Source organism: Quercus lobata, chromosome 5, assembly GCF_001633185.2.
Source record: "Quercus lobata isolate SW786 chromosome 5, ValleyOak3.0 Primary Assembly, whole genome shotgun sequence".
NCBI classification, from domain to species: domain Eukaryota; kingdom Viridiplantae; phylum Streptophyta; class Magnoliopsida; order Fagales; family Fagaceae; genus Quercus; species Quercus lobata.
Genome location: NC_044908.1, coordinates 62341814 through 62363101, shown reverse-complemented (window position 1 = coordinate 62363101; position 21288 = coordinate 62341814). Strand labels below are relative to the sequence as shown.

The 21288-nt window shown below is 32.2% G+C and overlaps 1 protein-coding gene across 1 annotated transcript; it reads right to left on the bottom strand.

Moving 5' to 3' along the window:
• Positions 1-1953: 1953 nt before the first annotated feature.
• LOC115992156 (fatty acyl-CoA reductase 2-like) lies at positions 1954-11870 on the bottom strand. The gene is made up of 9 exons (XM_031116233.1): positions 11475-11870; positions 10518-10621; positions 9247-9446; positions 8996-9096; positions 8698-8908; positions 7283-7444; positions 7000-7081; positions 6485-6882; positions 1954-2244 (listed from the first exon to the last, which is right to left on the bottom strand). The coding sequence occupies exons 1-9, from the start codon at positions 11770-11772 to the stop codon at positions 2082-2084; spliced, it is 1719 nt and encodes a 572-aa protein (XP_030972093.1). The 5' UTR covers positions 11773-11870; the 3' UTR covers positions 1954-2081.
• Positions 11871-21288: the final 9418 nt, after the last annotated feature.

Below are 21288 nucleotides of genomic sequence, written 5' to 3'. Positions count from 1 at the left end.
AAGAAAAACCCACAACTGCTAGAACATTTGAATTCTTTATCAAATATTGGTTCCTTGCTTTCTTTTCATTGAAGCTAATCGATGAAGAATTTGGGCTCTAGTTTTGGAGATAGTTTAAATTTTTCAGGGACCTAAATGCTTAGGATGTCACTGGTTGCAAAAGTGAGGTACTAACATATGTTAATGGAGAAGAGGACGATGAATCAAAATTATTGTTGCTTAATATTCTTTTTATTACCTTCATTGTTACAATAAATCCAATGAAACACAACTTAGGGATTTTTCTTAGAGTTGAAAACCCATTTATGAATGAAGTTTATTAACATAACAGTAGTCTTCAACATTTTTTCTTCCTATTTGTTCTTCTCCATGAACATGATCACCTTTTTTTTAATCCTTATTATGATCATTTTATCAAACACGCAAAAACATAGAACTACAAATGTTAGGATTACCTTCAGCTTACATGAGAAGTTGAAAATAATGGAGATAGGAAGTCAGGGGTGTTATGGAAGCTGAGGTGAAAACTATGGAATAATTAAAAGACTAATATAAAAAGCGTGAAAATAAAATAATTTTGTTTACTAATGGAAAGAAAATAATAATATGGTCGCTGATATGACTCAACAGAAATAGCAATACAAATACTATGCTTCAACTTTTAGACATGCATAAATATAGATATAGATTTAGGTAAGTTAATGTTTATGATTTTTTTTTTTTTTGAAGCGAGTCAATGTCGTTTATGATTAATAAAAGAGTTTCTTAATATCTCAAGAGATTCACCGACAATAATAATATTCTTTGATGTTTATGATTAATAGAAGAGTTTCTCAATATCTCAAGAGATTCACTGACAATAATAATATTCTTAGAAGTTTGAATATATCTTCTAATATTTTGAAATGCAAAGTAGAACACTGGTAGGAGATCCCTCGTCACAGACCATCTTCAACAACCACACAGAAACAGATTCGACTTCATGCCAGTGGCCGTTTACACGCTAGCTAACCTACCGTCCTTGTTCGAGTGTCACTTGCAACAAATGAAACCTCCCTACGACTAGAGACCCATTCTGCTATATTAGGTTTCGGGTGTATGTGTTTCTTTCTTTAAAAAAAATTGTAATACTCTTCCATCCAAGACATGACACATCACACAAGATGAATCATCCCAATATTACTTTATTATTATTATTTGTAAAGTGTTAGAGATATATTAACCCATTAACATAGACCCAAACCTAATTCTACTTTGTGTACAAGCCAAGTCTCCTATTTATACTAGAAGTCTATTAGTCTAGGGTTTAGTCTACTATATATACACATGTTATGATTTCATTGTAACGTAGGATTTGTACTACACTATAATATATTATTGATGTAGCCATTTAGGGTTTCCTCCGTGGATGTAGGCCGTTAGGCTGAACCACGTAACCCTCATGTGTTACTGTGTTCCTTTCACTTCCGCATCTATACTAGCATATTCAACATGATGTATCAATGCTAATATTTAACATGGTATCAGAGCCAAACTTCATTTAAGGGATCTTCTCAACCTTATCAAATCTCAAGATTTCATCAAGCTTCCATCTTGAGTTTGAGAGGGGGTGTTAGAGATATATTAGCCCATTAGCATAGGCCCAAGCCTAATTCTATTTTGTGTGCAAGCCAAGTCTCCTATTTGTACTAGAAGTCTATTAGTCTAGGGTTTAGTCTACTATATATACACATGTTATGATTTCATTGTAACGTAGGATTTGTACTACACTATAATATATTATTGATGTAGCCCTCCTCCGTGGATGTAGGCCGTTAGGCTGGACCACGTAACCCTCGTGTGTTATTATATTTTATACTTTATGCTTTTGCTTCCGCATCTATACTAGCATATTCAACATGATGTATCAATGCTAATATTTAACATAAAGGAATCCCAATATTAATTTGAGAATGATAATGCACGTATCACAGACTTCATAGTCTTCTCTGGACAATATTCAAGTGGTACAATAAACGCAAATGCAAGAATCCCCAACACCCTATCAAGGTATGGGGATCCTGGTAACAAAAGAATAAATATTAGAATACAAGTCTTCCTTTCAATACATGCCTTCTAAAACCTGGAATATGAACATTCAATATGTAATCCTCCCAGTTTATGCTGCCTACGTTGAATCCGAAGTCCCTCATCTCTTCCAATGACATGCCTTCCATCAATTTCTGGGTATTTTGATTGTCAAACCTGGTAGCAAATCATTTGTAACCGTAGCTCAACAAACCATTCGTAAGTAAAATAACTAGAGGAAAGCAACAATGTTATGGGCTTAATTATACCATTAGTGAAATAAGCAGAAAGAATTTTGAGCAAACACACAAAGTGATGTATGGATTGCAATCACCTTGGACTATCTAAAGACTAGTTATGTCTATAATCTATATATATATATATATATATATATATAAAACCAAAGCCTCTGAATCTCCCACAATTTCCACGTCAACATTTTTAATTTATATTTTTTTTAGACTCAAATAATCATTAATTAGACTCCACATCAGCATTTTTAATTTATATTTTTTTAGACTAAAATAATCATTAATTAGACTATAATCATTAAAAAGACTCACATTAGGATTCAAAACCCAAAACCCTATCTTCCCACCTCAAAATCCTAGCAAACCTATTCCTCTCTCAAGTTTAAAAAATAAACCGACCATTCTTGCAAACTTTCTCTCTCCAAACATAGGAAAAACGCTTAGTAGCATCACCCAATTATGGCTTCAAGATTTACCACACACCCTCATACACATGGTAAGTATTTTGCAATCAATCTTTTGCTTATCAGATCCTTGAAAGAAAAAAAGAAAAAAATATATATTTGCTAGGTTTTCGTTTGTGATCTAATTCAACTAATTGAGATTAATAAAGTTATATTTCTTGGCTGTATTTGCTAGGTAGTGATCTTATTTCGTTATATATTTGCTAGGTAGTGATCTTCTTTTGTTATAATAAAGTTATATATTTTGTTTGTGATCTAATTCAAAAATCGCAATATAGGGTTCATGAATTAGATCACTACCATATCAAAGCCTTGAAAGAAAAAAAGAAAAGAAAATATATTTGCTAGGTTTTCGTTTGTGATCGAATTCAACTAATCGAGGTTAATAAAGTTATATTTCTTGGCTGCTAGAGATTAATAAAGTTATATTTCTTGGCTGTATTTGCTAGGTTTTCAGCAACAAGTTTAGATTGGCATTTTGAAATCTTTTCTTCATTCATTTTGGTTTTTCGTTGAGTAATTTCTTTCTCTCTTACTCCACTTGATGAGTTTTTCCTTTTCACTAAAATTTTATCAAGTTTGGTATTTGACTAGAAGAAAGTTTTTTAGCATGAAGCACCTATTTCATTCTATTTGTCCTCACCACAAGGAAAACATTAAGGTAAGACACATAATCTATTTTAAAGTTTGAATGAAAATTACCATATCATACAAAGTACAAGAGATAAATTTTTAAAGGATGAGCTTAATTGTTTCTTATATATAACCAAAACCTTTGACTTTTTTTAGACATCAACATTATTTAAATAAAAAGAAAACAAAAGTTCTGATAGGACTCAAAAAGAAAAAAAAAAAAAAAGAGACACGTATATATATAACTATTGGGATTCAACATAAAAGATAATGGAATTAGGTATTATAATTTTGATATTGTTCCATATTTTGAATTGTATATATTATTATTACTACGAGAAATTCATATTGCTACTCAAATTTGAAGCTTGGTGTGTCTTTCTCATATCATGGTCTTTGTTTATATCTTTGCAGTTTATATTAGTTTTGAGTGTGTGTGTGTGTATATATATATATAACTATTGGGAGTTTTGCTTTATTAATTTAAGAATTGTAAATTGTAAGTTCCAGTAAGTATGCACTTACAACTCAATAACGTTTTATGTTAGACAATACTTCTAAACTATGGAAAAACATAAAAGTTAAATACTTCTTCATTTTAAAAAAATATTAACTAGCAAAATGTCTATTTACTCATTGTTGGATTTTTTTTTTTTTTTTTTAGTCAAAAGCTTTTCTGTGCATCGCACGGGTTTGCAACTAGTTAGTTTTATTCTGATTTAAGATCAATAACAATCAATTGTGCCTTTGATTTGGATGGTGGTTTTAGAGAACAGTTTATAGAAACCTATTGTTTTTGTTAAGTCACGCCCATGATAGGTGAAGTTTAGAAAACTACTTACTGATTTTGAAATTTCACATTGATTATAAGAATATTAAAGATGTGCACTAATTTGATCAAAGATGGTAATCCCATTATTGAAAAGGAAAAGTAAGGTGTGCCAATCCAGATATATGAGGCGGTGGTGTAGCTAAATTTTGTGTGTGAGGCTTAGGAGCAAAGTTTTGCCTTGTGCCAATCTCATATTGCAAAATTTTGTCTTGTAAAGACTAAGCTTTGTCTGGACTCTACTGTTTTAATGTGAACATATCAATATCTTTGGGTGTTTAATTAGGGTAGTTTATGTTTGAGATTTCTTTTGTGAGAGTTTATTTATAGTTGTAATACCTATTATTGATAATCAATTTTGGTTGGTATTGTCCGTAGATGTAAGCTTGGAGAGGAGGTTATTACTACTTCTGTAGATAATGTATGGTATTTTAATGTCATGTACGTGGACAAATGCTCTATGTAGTATGCAACTGAGAAATAAATTGGAGACATACAAGCCAAGCTTCAAAAGAAGCTTTATACTATTTACCCTGGTTAATTCATTCATTTGTGAAAATTTACTACTAATAATGTCTCAATTCTTGTGACGATTTAAAAATTTTGAAAAGTCCTAAGCACTTGTATGATTCTTGCTTAGGTGACTAGAGGAATTTATTTGTGGTTGGCCTTGAAACCTCCCATTATCTCGTTAATAATCTATTTTAGGAAAGTTTTGACATCACTTTTATGGGAAATGAAAAAGGCTGTTAAAACATTAATTTTTTTTTTTCTTTTTCCATAAAAACTTTCTTTAACTGGATTCTTAACCAATACCCTAAGGGCACTTGTTAACATTTTCCTTTTTTTTTTTAGTCCTAGTTCTCAACATCTTATTGTCAAATGCTGAAATGAATGAATTAGAGTCACAATAATATGTGTGCGTGTGTAGGCCTCGTCAATGGGTCGGGCCGGGCCGACCCGGCCCGCTTTTACTTGGCCCATGGGTCTAATGGGCTGGGCTTAATGGGCTGTTGACTAGTCAATGGGCTGGGTCGGGCCGGGCTGGATGGAAAAACCTAGCCCATGGCCCTACCCATGGGCAATGCCCACTTGGGCTTTAGCGGGCTGGGCTAGTGAGATGGGTTTAATGGGCTACCCAAGGGCATTTTTAACAGGTCTTCAATGGGGTTATAAAAATTTAACCAAAATAATTATAATTATATATTATTACAAACTATCAAATTGAACAATTAAATCTACTAAAAAGATTCTATTAAAAAAAATACTAAGACATACCTCTTAAAAAGGTACTAAAATAGGATTAATTAACTTGTATTGATAAGAATAAATAAGTACATTGAAATTTTCATGAATATATAGATTGAAAATAGTTGCATCACTACAAAATGTGTACATCCCAACTAGGTTGAACAATATTTGATTCTTCAAATATTTAAATATTTGAAGAATCAAATATCAATTCTTAAAGGAAATATTTAAGCATTTTTAAAGGAAATTTCCTTTAAGAATGCTTACCATTTGAACAATATTTGATTCTTCAAATATTTAAATATTTGAAGAATCAAATATCAATTCTTAAAGGAAATATTTGAGGAATAAAATATCAATTCTTTAAGGAAATATATGAAGAATCAAATATCAACTCATTAAGGAAATAATTTCTTCCAACCAACGGTAAGCCTTTTTTTTTTTTTAAAAGAAATTTCTGCTATGATTATAACTTGTAAGGAAAGAATTGGAATTTATCAAAGGAAAAAATGACTTTCTTTCCAAAGGCACAGAGGTAGGGTAATAGTCATCTTAGTAACTTTGTTTTAAAAATCAAAGCTACTAGACTAATACCAAAATATATATATTTATTATGCATATTGTATCACAATCATTCCAAGTATTTAGTGGTTAGGTGTGTGGTCTTAAAGTTTTTATAATGTCTAAAGTTCAATCCCTCACCCACCCAACCCCCAAATTATTTTGTTATAAATTTTGGACAACGGGTCGGACTAAGGGGCTGGGCTAACGGGCTAGGCTAACGGGCCGGCCCACCGGGCGCCCATGGGTAAAGAAACCAACCCATAGCCTGTCCCATTGGGCTACTGGGCTGCCCACGGGCTTCAATATTACCGGGCTGGGCCGCCCATTAGCCTGGTGGGCTAGCGGGCTACTGGGTCAGTCCATGGGTCATGGGCTATTTGATGACCCTTATGCGTGTGTGAGGATTCCAAAGTTAAAGACATTACCTTCCCCTATAGAACATATATGGCTCATAAATTTTAGCCAAGTGAACAACATGCTCCACTATCTTCTTGCGTTTTATTTCCAGCTTGCCTCGCAACTTGGAGTCTGTAATGGTTGTATCCATTAGTCCACTTCTTTGAACTATTTCATCCGAAATGTATGAGGCGAAATTGTCCATTGAATTGAAAAACTTCATTTCATTGATGCGTATGTTTGTCCTTTCCGAGTTCATTAATGGAGAACAAGTGAAGTGGTTGCAAGAAAACTTGAATAAATCATGAACCAAAAGCGGGTTTACAGCAGATGACCCAACGTGGTAGACATTTAATTCAGGTTTCGCAGCTATCCCATGCTTTGCTATGGCTGCTATGGACGCGTTGACAACCATGTCCAAAGGAACCTAAAGCATTCATGATTCAATTCTTAGTGAAAAGTGAAAGAAAAAGAATTGTATGGTATATCAAACCAATTAATAATGCGAAAAAAAGAAAAAAAAAAAAGAAGGGTAGCAAATTACCACGTCTATAACTGTTTTTGGGTCTCCAAGAAATCCTGGGAGCCAGCCTTTACCATAGGATAAGATCAATGGATCCAACACTCTGATTTGTTTATGTATATATAATTAAGAAAACAAGAAATTAAGGTATAGTTAATTATATATGATATTGAAGGAATTTTATTAAATTACTAGTTATCCTAAAAATTAAATTGTTATGAAATGGTGAATTTAACATGTAAAGCGTTATTCTAGCAAGCTTCAAAGAGAATATATTTTTGTGAAGGTTAAAAAATTAAAGTACCTGCTTCCCTGTATCCATCCTGGGAAAGGCTCTTTGATGGAGCTCTCAATTACACTTGGGCGGATGATGACTAGTGGAATATCTCCTCTCATGCCATTTAATAGCATCTCTCCCATGGCCTTGGTGAACAAATAAGTGTTTTGCCATCCAAAGATTTTTGCTCTATTACAGTGAAAAAGAGTATATTGATTAGGTGAACATGAGCACTGACAAACTTGCAATTAAGCTTATGGATGTTAAAACTAATAGAAATCTACCGGCTTAGCAATGGAATTATATGACCTGGACGAAATTGTCATGACTCATGAAGATTGAAACTCATTGCTTTTTATCATGACCTACTTTGCTTTTTGGGCAAATTCCGTTCATTTAAACATTCGATTATTAGATAAACTTTTTATTTATGGTAATTTTTCATATTGTAATTATTTTTAAAAAAAGTAAAAATAAGGCATTGGAACATTTTCCATGGTCAATAGTATCTTATTATGTGATTTTCACAACTTTACCATTCTTAGACAGATTTTCATATTTTTTAAGCTTAATTTCATGCTTAACATGAACTAAGGTTTTCTAGGGTTTCTAATGGGTCTCCTAACCAAGGGAGTTAATCTCATATCGGAGGCTGTATTGGTTTGACCAGTGGAACAATATATTTCGTTACCTATTAATACTGGTGTACCATTTCGGGTTTGTTGTTATTTTTTATATTTATAAATATACATATATATATATATATATTATAATAAAAATAAAAGTTTACTATAAAACATTACCTCAATTCAGAACAAATTATTCATGGTTTTAGACTTTAGACTTTAGCATGCTAAGAAAACAAATAATTCTAATAAGTTAATGCAAGTAAGTTACCATTTTGTCCTTACAAAAATTCAAAAATTACAAAATTTAAAAAAAAAGAAAAAAGAAAAAAGAAAAAAGCAAGCTTATTTTTGTACCAGTCTGTACGCCTAGTACCAACCGAAACACCCAAAATCAGCCGGTATGACTAGTATTTAAACTAGTACGAAACGTTGACGTTTCAATACCAGTGCATGTACCGGTGCGGTACATACTGGCGATACCAGCCGGTACGGTATGGTATCGACCACCTTACTCCTAACCGTTATGTAACTTCTTTTTTAATAAATTAGTGGTCATAACCCACTAGGCATTTAGTCTTTTATTAACATGTTCTAAAATGTTTTTCCCCCTCTTTTTTTTTTTTTTTGGGTGTGGATTCCAGAGTTCTCATAGATTTAAGTAGATTCCTGTGGATTTAATGCTTATTTGTTGAAATAGACGTGCACGTTTTGCAAATTGTAGCTTTTTGCCTGCATTAGGTAGGAAATTTTTTTTTTTGGTTTTGACTGATTAATGTTGCATTTCTAATTGAACATTAAAGCATAGTTCGTTACCTTTGCAAACCCAATTCTTTCATCTTTTGAGCAACAACATTTTCATGCACAAATAATTTCAAATCTGAAGCCAACTCTATTTCAGCAATGATATCCAACACTGGGATAGATTTTGGAAGGGTTTCCGAGGTGGCACTTTCCTCTGCTATTGTCTGTCCTATGTGGAAAGGTTTCTCCATAATTAATCCTTGTCTCTCCCCATTGACATATGCTGTGTAACAAAGCAACACTTAAAAATCATTGCTATGATATTAATGTATATATTTATATTTAGAGCAGCTTATGCTTAGTTGCATACCAGTTGATACATGCAAGAAAAGGCTAAGTTTTTTGCACTTCTTTGCAAAACCTAGGAGTCGAGAAGGTCCTCTTGTGTTGGTGTTGAGAGCAACATCATACCTATATATATATATATATATATATATATATATTTATATAACAACAATTTAAGATTCAATTTTATGAGAACACCAAGAAAACAAAAAAAAAAAAAAATGTTAAAACAACCTTTTAAAAAGAAATGCACATTCAAGCTAGATTGAGTGAAACCTTTCGTCTAAAGTTGTATTGGCGGCTGAATTTATGATCACATCAACTTCCTTTGCGATTTCATTAGCTGTATAGGGATCCATCCCCAGATTGGATTCACAAACATTCCCAGCTACTGGAACCAGCTTCCTCATCATGAAAGCCTTGAAGGATTTCCCATGCATTTGTTCCAAGCATTTGAAAAGTTCCGACTCTAAAATCTAATCACCATAATTAAATCTCTGAGATTATCAACGAAGATTTAGAAGTTCTTTTATTTTATAGAAAAATATACTCAAACACATAGTTATTATATAAACCTCGACTGGACACTAACTCAGTTTAAGAGCCAAGTCATTGGGTCACTTGTTCAATTATTGGGTTATTTTGTCACTGATTCAACTAGTGGGCTACCAGTTGAACCATATGACTAAATAAAAAATTAAATAATTTAAATAAGTTTGCAAAATCATAAAACAAATATGTAAAATTAAAATAAATTTACAATAGGCATGCCTAAATTTTTAATCAAAATTAGGTGTAAAAAAGAAGCCACTAAATAATCCAAACTCAAGGTTTCAAAAGTAAATTCCGAAAAATATTTGAAATAAAAAAATGTCATAGAATTTTAGTCAAGTCTTTGCTGAATAAAATTTTATTACACCATGTCTTAAAATTCTAGTAATAACAACATATCTTAAACTCAAAAGTCATATTCTATGCTTATAGCATATCTTACTAATTGGAGAAATTATATAATCCTCTGGTGGACCATGTTACTTGTCTACCATTCTACTAGAAAACTTCCACTTGTTTAAAATTACTGAGTCAGTAATTAATTTCTGTTTAAAAAAATTTTCTAACTAACAATTTTAAACAAGTGGAAGTTTTTTAATGAAAAGTCCAACATTATCTTCACTTTAAAATCTTTCATTTTCACCACACTCTAAACTAGGAAACAATATTGTAATGAACTTATTAAGGTAAATTTGTTTAAAATTACAAAATCAGCTAGGTGAAAACAAGTTGTTTGAGTTGCCCGGGTTACTAAAAATTGTTGGATTTTATTAGATTGTACTAGTTAAACAACTGTACCAAATGAGATACAAGTTCACTGAATTATTGATCCAACAGACCAGATTGAATAGGGTTTAATTAACTATGCTCAAACACCAAAAAAACAAAAACAAAAACGTAACAAGCATCTTTACACAGCATACTTCATTTTCCAGTCTGTCCACTATGAACACACACATAAAGAAACAAAAAGTAAATCATTATATGCATCATACTTCAGTTTTAAGTCTGTGGATAGCAGCTTCTTTATTCTTTGCCTTGATCAACAGAAAGATTCTCCCCACATCAGGCACTGTACGTAACATCTTCTCAATAAAAGCTGCACAACTGAATATGTTAGATAAACTAACAAAAGGAAATTCTTAAGTAGTTTTGGAGTACTGTTTTGGGCTCTCACAAAAAGGTGAGTCCCATGGGTCCCACCATGGGGCCCACACCCTTTGTGAGAATTCAGAGCTGACTACCTAAGTTTTTTCCACTAACAAGATGTTGTATCATATGATATTTAGAATAATCTAGATATGTAGTAGAGTAAAATAAATGTGGGCACAATAAGTTCAACAATCTAGGTATCCTAACTTATTGCAGGAGCCAATCAAAAAATCTCCTTGAGGGGCTTAAGAATAAAATTATTGTAGCACAAATATCCCTTAAGTTATTAGAAAAATTGATAGTTAATGATTATTCAACACATTTACAACTTTTTTTTTTTTTTGGTGAAACTGTGTACAGTTCAATATTTTGGAGGTCTATACAAAAATCGCTTATATTTTTTTGAGGAATGCTATGTTCACAATGTTTTCATAACAGTTTTCACAAAAATCTTTAATGGTAAGTTGTTATTGGTTCAAATTTGAGCTCATCACTCACTTCAATTTTTTTATCACTAATAATAGCTTACTAAGTAAAAATTGTTGTGAAATTATTGTGAACGTAACATGGGGCTTTGAGCGTAAGTGTAAAGCGGGCCCGGTTAAATATTAATGGTGTACTAATTTATTTTTTGTTTTTATTTTGTTTTCAGTTTAAGAAAAACATAACTACTTAGAAACATCAAGTTTCTAAATTTGTTTATGTTCTTAAAATTAAAAATTAAAGGAAAAAAAAAAAAAAAACCAAATTAGCCTTATGTTTTTAAGGTATGTAAGACTTAATGCAAAAGAAAGCAATACCTTTGGCTAGAAATCCAGTTGCGCCTGTGATAAGATAGTTCTTGCCTTGAAGATAACTAACAATGCCAATACTATCACCTCCGGCATTTTCTTTGTTTTCGCAACAAACCACTCTAAAAGTTCTTCCAGTTGCAGAAGTTCTGGTACTATTGTAGTGATGGTAGCAATGATAACTTTTTGTGGTAGTGAGGACAGGGATTGAAGTACCATAAGGGATTGCATGAGTACTGGTGAGAGATCGAGAATAGGATTTATAAGGCACAGATGCCGTGGACACGAAACTTTGGAGAAAACTCATTATAATTTTTCAAAAGACTACCTCAGTAAGTTGCTTAATTTAGATGTACCTTATGTTCTATACAATGGAGAAGCTCGGGGCCTCTTTATATATAACTAGAGACTATCTTGTAGCTGATGAGATAAAATGAAGGGAATGGAGAGTTTATATAGATGGCATGAACCTACGTGAGGAATGAAATTCACGTGATTTTCTTTGAATAGACCACCATTGTCTCAATAGTCACAATCGGTGGCCCATAGCCAGGGCCGGCTCAACAAGTTTTGGGGCTTTAGACGAAAAATTTAAATGAAACATTTTTATAATTAAATATTAATAAAATTAAAATGATAATTTAACTAAAAATAAAATTTAAAGTATAGAATAATAGAATCTGATTATTGTAATTTTTCTAAAGCCGTGACCATTTGAAAATTTAAACCTGTATAAGTAAAAATTAATTTAATATATAGTTTAATAAATTAGTGTCATTATAATACAAATGAATTAATATAATATACATCAAATTATTAATTGACATAATTATTTATAATAATAGATAAAGTGTCAGATTTAAAAAAAAAAAAAAAAAAAAAAAAAAAAAGGAGGTTAGAAACCGTCGGACCAAATAAGTAAATAATAGTGGTCTCTGTGGTCTTTAACAAAGAACAACAAAAAAAAAAAAAAATAAATAAAATGTGTGGTCAGTGGTCTGTCACGTGATGTGACAAACCACTGACTACAGTACCACTATATAAAAAAAAGGGGTGAGAACCATGCTGTGATCCAGCCGGACCAGCCTTTTCTTCAATTTCTAGGGCTAAGTTTTAAAGCAAAAAAAGGTCCACAGGTGGGCAGAACAAAAAACGTGTCCCATCCCATCAACATCAAACAGTTGTTCAGTGACAGTTGCGGTGAAAGTGTGAAATAAACTAAAAATATATATAATATAAGTTAAAGAAATGGAACACTCTTGGGTCTTTATTTTCGGCAAGACAAAGAGAAAGAGGGGAAGAAAGAACTGAAGCAGAGAATGAGAGAAATACCTTCTGTGACTGCCAGCTGGTACTGGTAGGCTGGTATGCTGGGATCAACAAAGAAAAAAATTTAGGCTAGAGGGGCTGACTGAGTTGATGGAAAAAGATCAAAAATAAAGATGAAGATGAAGAAAAGAAAGGTAAGGCCGTAAGAATATAGATGGACAGGCAGTAAGATAGAGAGATGAGAGGTTTTTGTTTTGTTTTTGACATTTATAATCTCTATTTTAGCATATTTCAAAACAATTACGTTATATTATTAATGAATTTGTCTACTATTAATTTTAATTTTAGCACATTTCAAGAATGGATTAATACATTTGTCTCCTAAAATTTAATTGTGTTAGTTGAATTTTGACTTTTTTTCCTTTTTAATATTTTGCATTTTAGGATATAATGGGGTCTTTTTAATGCATTTTATTGGCCAATAAAAATACTTAAAATTTTTTTAACTAAAATATATAAATAAATATATTATATATAAATTTTTTTTTTTTTCAAGTGGGGCCTTCTTTTATTTGGGGGCCTTAAGCGGTTGCATCTCTTGCATCTACTGTTGAGCCGGCCCTGCCCATAGCCTATGCTTTGTATCATATGTGGTTTTCCAAATAATTCAATGGGCCCAGATGAACAATAGGAGTAGTAGTCGGAGGTCCAGAATATGTAGACACAATGTTTAGCCTTAAGTTTCCAAGCGAATATCTCAAAGATTGAAAGCTTCGAGATATATCAAGATATATGTATTCCAACACGTTGAAGATTGAAAGCTTACCACGTCAAGCTTAACATTATGGAATCGATCTCTAGTGATTTGGATTGCTTTAACGTATTACAAAATGGAAATTTCTGTTATATATGCACTAATACACATACTCTTGTGCACACACAATTTTGGGTGTATATTAGTGAGTATGTAATAGATACTATATGAACAAAATTTCTCTCCAAACTCATCATATATATTTATACTGAGTGTGAATTTTGAAAATCTAACCGTTGAATTGCATGTTCTTATTATGACCTTAATGCTTACAAAATTTCAAAAAAATCAAAGATCAATTGCTATGTCATCAAATAAATGTTATAATTTCAAGTTTTTGTAATCTAAAATTGTATATAAAAAATAAATTAATTGATCAAATAGTAAATAATATCTAATTTGAACGAAATTTGATATGCATGTTAAGAACATAAGGAACATGAAATTCAGCGGTTAGATTTTCAAAATTCATACCCGAAAAAGAAATATATGAGAAATTTAAAGAATTTCTCTTCAAACTAGTTTGGAGAGAAACTTTGTTCATACTACATTTACAAGAATTTCATTTCCTATTGTTGATGCCCAGATGAACAATAGGAGTAGAAGTTGGAGGTCCAGAATCTAGCTATCTAGATATGTAGCCATAGTGTTTAAGCCCTTTCGGATATGTATTACTGTAAGTTTCTTTAAAAAAACCTTCCCCCCTCTCCCAGTGTGTGTGTGTGTTAAACTATTCCACTTCTTGTCTTTTACTTCCACTTTTACTTTTACTACACTATCACTATTTGCCTTTTCTTTTAAATTATTATTATTGTTTTTCCTACCTTTGTTGACTACTTTTACTACACTATCTCTTTCTATCTCTTTTGTATCTAACTTCCTACGTATTATTTTGTCTTTCATACAATTCTTTTGAACCATCATCATTATTTCTAGGACTACTACCATCTTTCTTCTCTTTCTTTATCATGTTTCTTTGTTTTACTATGTCTTTTCCTATATCTAACTCTTTATGTAGAGTTCCATCTTTTGAATTGGTTTGTTGACTTTCAATTCTTTCTAACATTTCTTTTACCATACCTTTCTTTATTATTCCTTTTTCTTTGTCTCCTTCTAGCTTCATCTTTTGTATTGTATCTATTATATCATCTTTTCCATCATTGTTTTCTTGGCTTTCTATTGTTTCTACTGAACTTCTAACTTTTACTACGTTTATCATCTTTTGCATTTCTTGGCTATAGTCTTTTCTATTACTATTTATGTATCTGTCGGTGCTTACAATTAAGCTATTATGCCAATTGTCTGTCACTAAAGATGATCTTTGATGGGGTTCAAATTCTATTTCTTTTTTCAAAGGTGAATTTAAAGCTTTCATTCTTTCATAGAGGTCCAAAAAACTATCACTTTTCTTTTCAACTTTAGTATATATATCAGGTTTGTCAATATTTTCTAAAGATTCTAATTTTCTATTAATTCTGTCTAAAAAACTATTATTGTGTTGATTAGTTTGTCGGTTGATTTTATTTTCTGTTAAAGTACTCCAATTATTTGTATTATTATAGCCATAATTTTCCATATCACTGTCAGAGTTAGAATCTGTTTCATAATCCATATCACTATTAGACCAATTATCATCTATATCTTTCATGCTATAACCTTCATCATAATCTATATCATCATAGTCCATGTTTCAAATTCTTGTGTGCCTAGCCTAAGTGTGAACAAGCAAACAGATGATGAGCTGATGAATGTATTTATTCTCTTTCTAAGCAATTAATAATTACTGGCAGAACTATTACTAACCACTGGTATCCTTGCTATTGGGACCACCTCCTCGGGAAACTCCATTGCGGGACCACCCAAACAACGCCTGTCCGTCGGCTATAACAAAGGGGCTGACCAACGCGAAACTATGGTTTGCCAACGACAGAGACATGGATGGTAGGTGTATGAGTTCTATTTCTTTGCAATTAAGAAGTTACTAGGAATCTTATTACTACATAGCCACTACTTGACTAGGAATCTATTTCTTTTCAACTTTAGTATATATAATGGATCTGTTAATATCTTCTAAAAATTCTAATTTTCTATTAATTCTGTCCAAAAAACTATCATTGTATTTATTAGTCTGTCGGTTGATTTTTTCTGTTAAAGTACTCTAATTATTTGTGTTACCATTATAATTATAATCATCAATTTCACTGTCAGAATCAGAATCTGTTTCATATTCCATATCACTATTTGACCAATTATCATCTATATCTTTCATGCTATAACCTTCATCATAATCTATATCATCATAGTCCATGTTTCAAATTAGTGTGTGCCTAACCTAAGTGTGAACAAGCAAACAAATGATGAGCTAATAAATGTATTTATTCTCTTTCTAAGCAATTAATAATTACTGGCGGAACTATTACTAACCACTGGTATCCTTGCTATCGGGACCACCTCCTCGGGAAACTCCATTGCGGGACCACCCAAACAACGCCTGTCTGTTGGCTACAACAAAGGGGCTGACCAACGCGAAACTATGGTTTGCCAACGAGTCTTTAGGTTGACCAACGCTAACAAGGAGTAAGTAGTGGCTATGTAGTAATAAGATTCCTACTAATTTCTTAATTGCAAAGAAATAGAACTCATACACCTACCATCCATGTCTCTGTCATTGGCAAACCATAGTTTCGCGTTGGTCAGCCCCTTTGTTGTAGCCGACGGACAGGCGTTGTTTGGGTGGTCCCGCAATGGAGTTTCCCGAGGAGGTGGTCCCGATAGCAAGGATACCGGTGGTTAGTAATAGTTCTGCCAGTAATTATTAATTGCTTAGAAAGAGAATAAATACATTCATCAGCTCATCATCTGTTTGCTTGTTCACACTTAGGCTAGGCACACACTAATTTGAAACATGGACTATGATGATATAGATTATGATGAAGGTTATAGCATGAAAGATATAGATGATAATTGGTCTAATAGTGATATGGATTATGAAACAGATTTTGACTCTGACAGTGATATGGAAAATTATGGCTATAATAATACAAATAATTGGAGTACTTTAACAGAAGATAAAATCAACCGACAGACTAATCAACACAATAATAGTTTTTTAGACAGAATTAATAAAAAATTAGAATCTTTAGAAAATATTGACAGAGCTGATATATATACTAAAGTTGAAAAGAAAAGTGATAGTTTTTTGGACCTCTATGAAAGAATGAAAGCTTTAAATTCACCTTTGAAAAAAGAAATAGAATTTGAACCCCATCAAAGATCATCTTTAGTGATAGACAATTGGCATAATAGCTTAATTGTAAGCACCGACAGATACATAAATAGTAATAGAAAAGACTATAGCCAAGAAATGCAAAAGATGATAGACGTAGTAAAAGTTAGAAGTTCAATAGAAACAATAGAAAGCCAAGAAAACAATGATGGAAAAGATGATATAATAGATACAATACAAAAGATGAAGCTAGAAGGAGACAAAGAAAAAGGAATAATAAAGAAAGGTATAGTAAAAGAAATGTTAGAAAGAATTGAAAGTCAACAAACCAATTCAAAAGATGGAACTCTACGTAAAGAGTTAGATATAGGAAAAGACATAGTAAAACAAAAAAACATGATAAAGAAAGAGAAAAAAGATGGTAGTAGTCCTAGAAATAATGATGATGTTTCAAAAGAATTGTATGAAAGACAAAATAATGAAATAATACGTAGGAAGTTAGATACAAAAGAGATAGAAAGAGATAGTGTAGTAAAAGTAGTCAACAAAGGTAGGAAAAACAATAATAATAATTTAAAAGAAAAGGCAAATAGTGATAGTGTAGTAAAAGTAAAAGTGGAAGTAAAAGACAAGAAGTGGAATAGTTTAACACACACACACTGGGAGAGGGGGGAAGGTTTTTTTAAAGAAACTTACAGTAATACATATCCGAAAGGGCTTAAACACTATGGCTACATCATTGATTGTATTTTCACCGAGCATGTCTATTCATACCTGCTCGCTAAATCATTTTAGCTAAAACATGTTCATTTTGTACTTTTGAGATTTGGAAACTTAGATCACCAGAATCCAACAAAAAATACAGGCAGAATCCAACAAAAAATATAGTAATTTTTGTCTTGGGAATCCCCTTCCCCCCTCCCCCTCCCCCTCCCCCCGGTAGCTAATATTGCCAAAATTGTCTTGGAAATCCAACAAAAACTACAGCCAAAATTGTCTTGGAAGTTGGAAATCCAACAAAAACTACAGCAATTCATAATAGCACAACTATGCCACGTGAAGCGACAAGGGAATTGGTTTACAATTTGCACACTTTTTGGCTACTATGCCAAAAATGTTGATCATTTTTTAACTTAGATAAAGGAAAATTATAATATACTTGAGTTCATTTTGACTCAGAATGTATTAAATTTTTCTTCTTCTTAATGAAAGTTATGGTAGATCTACATCGTCCTATTCTGATGACTTGATAATCGGCCATTATCAAGTCATTAGAATCCAACAAAAACTTCTAAAATTTTTGTCCTAGGAATTCCCCCCCCCCCCCCCCCCCGATGGCTAATATTGCCAAAATTGTCCTAGGAATCCAACAAAAATTACCAGGAATTCATAATGGCACAACTATGCCACGTGAAGCGACAAGGGAATTAGTTGCAATCTGCGCACGTTTTGGCTACTATGCCAAAAATGTTGATCATTTTGTAATTTGGATAAAGAAAAATTATAATATAATTAAGTCCATTTTAACTCAGGATATATTAAATTTCTCTTTTTCTTAATGAAAGTTATAATCTTCTTATTAAAAAAAATTATTCTAACAAAAAAAATTTGTGTAAATTTATATGTTCTAACTCTTTAGTATGGTAGCAAAGTTGTGCCTAACATATCTTTTTCTTTGCAAACTCATATAAGCAGTCAAGTAGAGTTTTCCATTGGTAAAAAATTGTGGGTTCCAATTAGCTAAACTAGTAAAATTTCTTGTCGTCGAATAAGAGATTTAATATTTAAATTCCGCTTACACAAAAAATTGATCGGTGTCTTAACTTGATGGTAAGAGCATGGTTATGTGTGTGTGTGTGTGGGGGGGGGGGGGGTGCACAATTCTTTTAACATTTGGCTCGTTATAGTTTCTGTAAGGACTCAATTTGCAACGACCCCAAACTGGTATTGGGTTCGCACGTTTAAGACCCAAACAATAAAATTTGTAGAGCATGGGTGTTCAAGAACTAGATTAACTTTTTAAAGTAAAACGATTCAACCTCACGTTTATGGTGGATTAGAACCGATATAACAATTTGTTTTACTTTGAAAATGGTATAGCTCTTTGGTTTCTCAGCTTTTCTCTTCTGAGTGTTCTTTTTGTCTTTCTTTCTGTTTTGATCCCCTTCTGCATGCTTTTCTTTCATGTTATATACAGCCCTCTTCATACCATCTTCACCACACACGTGTAGGTTGGGTTTAGGAGATCTCTTTCTGTCCCATGTAACACCTTCTGGAACCTCCTACTAGCAGTTGTAAGGCTACTTCATCACTGTTCAGGCGTCACTTCCACATTAATGCGGCCAGAGAGTTGGTTGAAAGGCAATTAATGCGGAGGCAGCTGTTGCCATAGATATTTGTTTGCCTTCTCTCTCTTACCTTTGGTCCCTTATCCCACCTTTAGTGGTGACGTAGATCCGAAGTACGTTTGTAACAAGATGGCGTTCTGATCGTCCTCGGACTCATATTGCCGAGAAGGATTTGTCCTCGGACGAATACTAAACTCACATTTCGTGATATTCGTTATTCCTTTTGTTTGGTTACCCCTTCAATCTGATATAGGCCTCTTCGGATGGGCCACAGGCCCAATTAACTTGACTTTAATAATTTTAGTGACCGATCGGCCCCCACAGTTTCTATTTTTTTTTTTAATAGATATTCTACTTCAATTGAATTCCATTATGGAATTTCCAATAAGTTTAATATTTAATTTTCAATTATCCAAAAATATATATAATTTTCAAATGAGATACTTTTAATAAAAATTGATTTTTTTTTTAAGAAATAAAATACAATCTCAACACCAACAAATTGAAAATGAAATAAAACATAATTTAAAAAAAAAAGAAAAGAAAAAGAAAACAGAAGACAAACTAATCATTCACAAAACAATTACTACTTAATTTTACTTGACTAAACTAGTGTTTTGACTTTTGTGCGCTAGCTCTTGCTTATTGAGGTTGAAAGATTAAGAGGAATCATCATTATCATCATCATAAGATATCATAGTTACAAGGGACGTTTCTTTTCTTTCTTTTTTTGCGGTAGAATGGATTCAACATAAAGAACACCTAAGTACTGGCTTTAGCTTTTCTCCAAAAAAAAAAAAGTGCTGGCTTTATCTACCGACATATAAAGTCTGCTTTGGTATAGACCCAAATTGTCAGAGATCATAAGGGGTACAATTTCTGTGAGAGGCCTGGAATCTAACAAAACAAAATGGAAAGATGACTAGGCACCCAATCTAACTAGGGCATAGGAGTTACAAAGGACATTTCATTTGTTTTGGTCTTGCATGTATAATATTTTGTGGCTGTCGGCAGATAATACTTTTTTTTGAACACGTGAACATGGCAGAGTTCAGAAACAAGTCAAACAGGAAACAGATTCAATGAGCTTTTCTAGGACTACACATTTAGGCACATACTTCTCACAACTTCACAACTTGTTTGAGCATCAATTGATGATTGGATTACATAATATACACATGGGTCTACTACTTAAAGCACTCTAATCACTAGTTGACACTCAAACAAATTGTGGCAAATTGTGTTCCTAGACTTTTTAATCAATTACATCACTTTTATTGAACACTAATCAAAATATATCATTTTTAACTGTTGTGAAAAAAAAAAATATGTATACTTTTTTTGTCACTAAACTTCTCGCTAACATATACTCATCGTAATCTATTTTCATTACAAAATTAAAACTAAACTTCGCATGCTTATGATTAAAACTAGTTGGCAATTCGTGCAATGCACAAAAAAAAAATATATATATATATATATATATATATAAAATAAAGGTAACATAATATAATTATTTCAGTTTTTAATTTTTTTTTTATCTAAATATGAAATTTGATCATTATAATAGTTATTAATATTTACTTATTTACTATGACTATTATTTAATATAAAAAGTGAGACAAGAGAAGCCATAAATGATAAATTAAAGCACCTTTTACCAAATCGATGTAATCTAAATTGATTCTACGTGTCTTCCACATGGGTAAATTTGAATGCAGATACAGACATGAGACAACATTAGACAAATCTTTTCTGCCAGGATTTCTGTCCTGGACGCCAAGGCATAAAGAACCACTCGTGAAAAAGAACGGTTTCTATCAGCAACCATATTTATGCTAATAGCTGGATTGCAATTCATACGAGAAAGTGAGACAAGAGAATGCATCATGCACTTGATCTTTCAGAAATCAAGAAGCATTGACCATTTATTTTAAGTGCGCACGCTCGAGAACTAGCACTACCATGTTCAAGTGTGAAAAACACATGCACAACAACTGACACTATCTGACAGGCTTGATAATGGAAATTGGATGAGATATTTTCTGTATTGTCCACACTCATATTTTTTAATAACATTAATTATTTACTTGAACCACCATTGTATGGTGCAATGGTAAAAGTCTTGCACTATGAAAAGCTAGTGCATATGTCTCATTCTTTAGA

Excerpts from the sequence above, each read along its gene's own strand:
- LOC115992156 (XM_031116233.1), bottom strand. The coding sequence starts at position 11,772 with ATGAGTTTTCTCCAAAGTTTCGTGTCCACGGCATCTGTGCCTTATAAA. Across the intron at positions 9,447-10,517 it reads TCCACAGACTTAAAACTGAA|ATTTTAGAGTCGGAACTTTT; the intron begins GTATGATGCATA and ends TATGGTGATTAG. Across the intron at positions 9,097-9,246 it reads AATACAACTTTAGACGAAAG|GTATGATGTTGCTCTCAACA; the intron begins GTTTCACTCAAT and ends ATATATATATAG.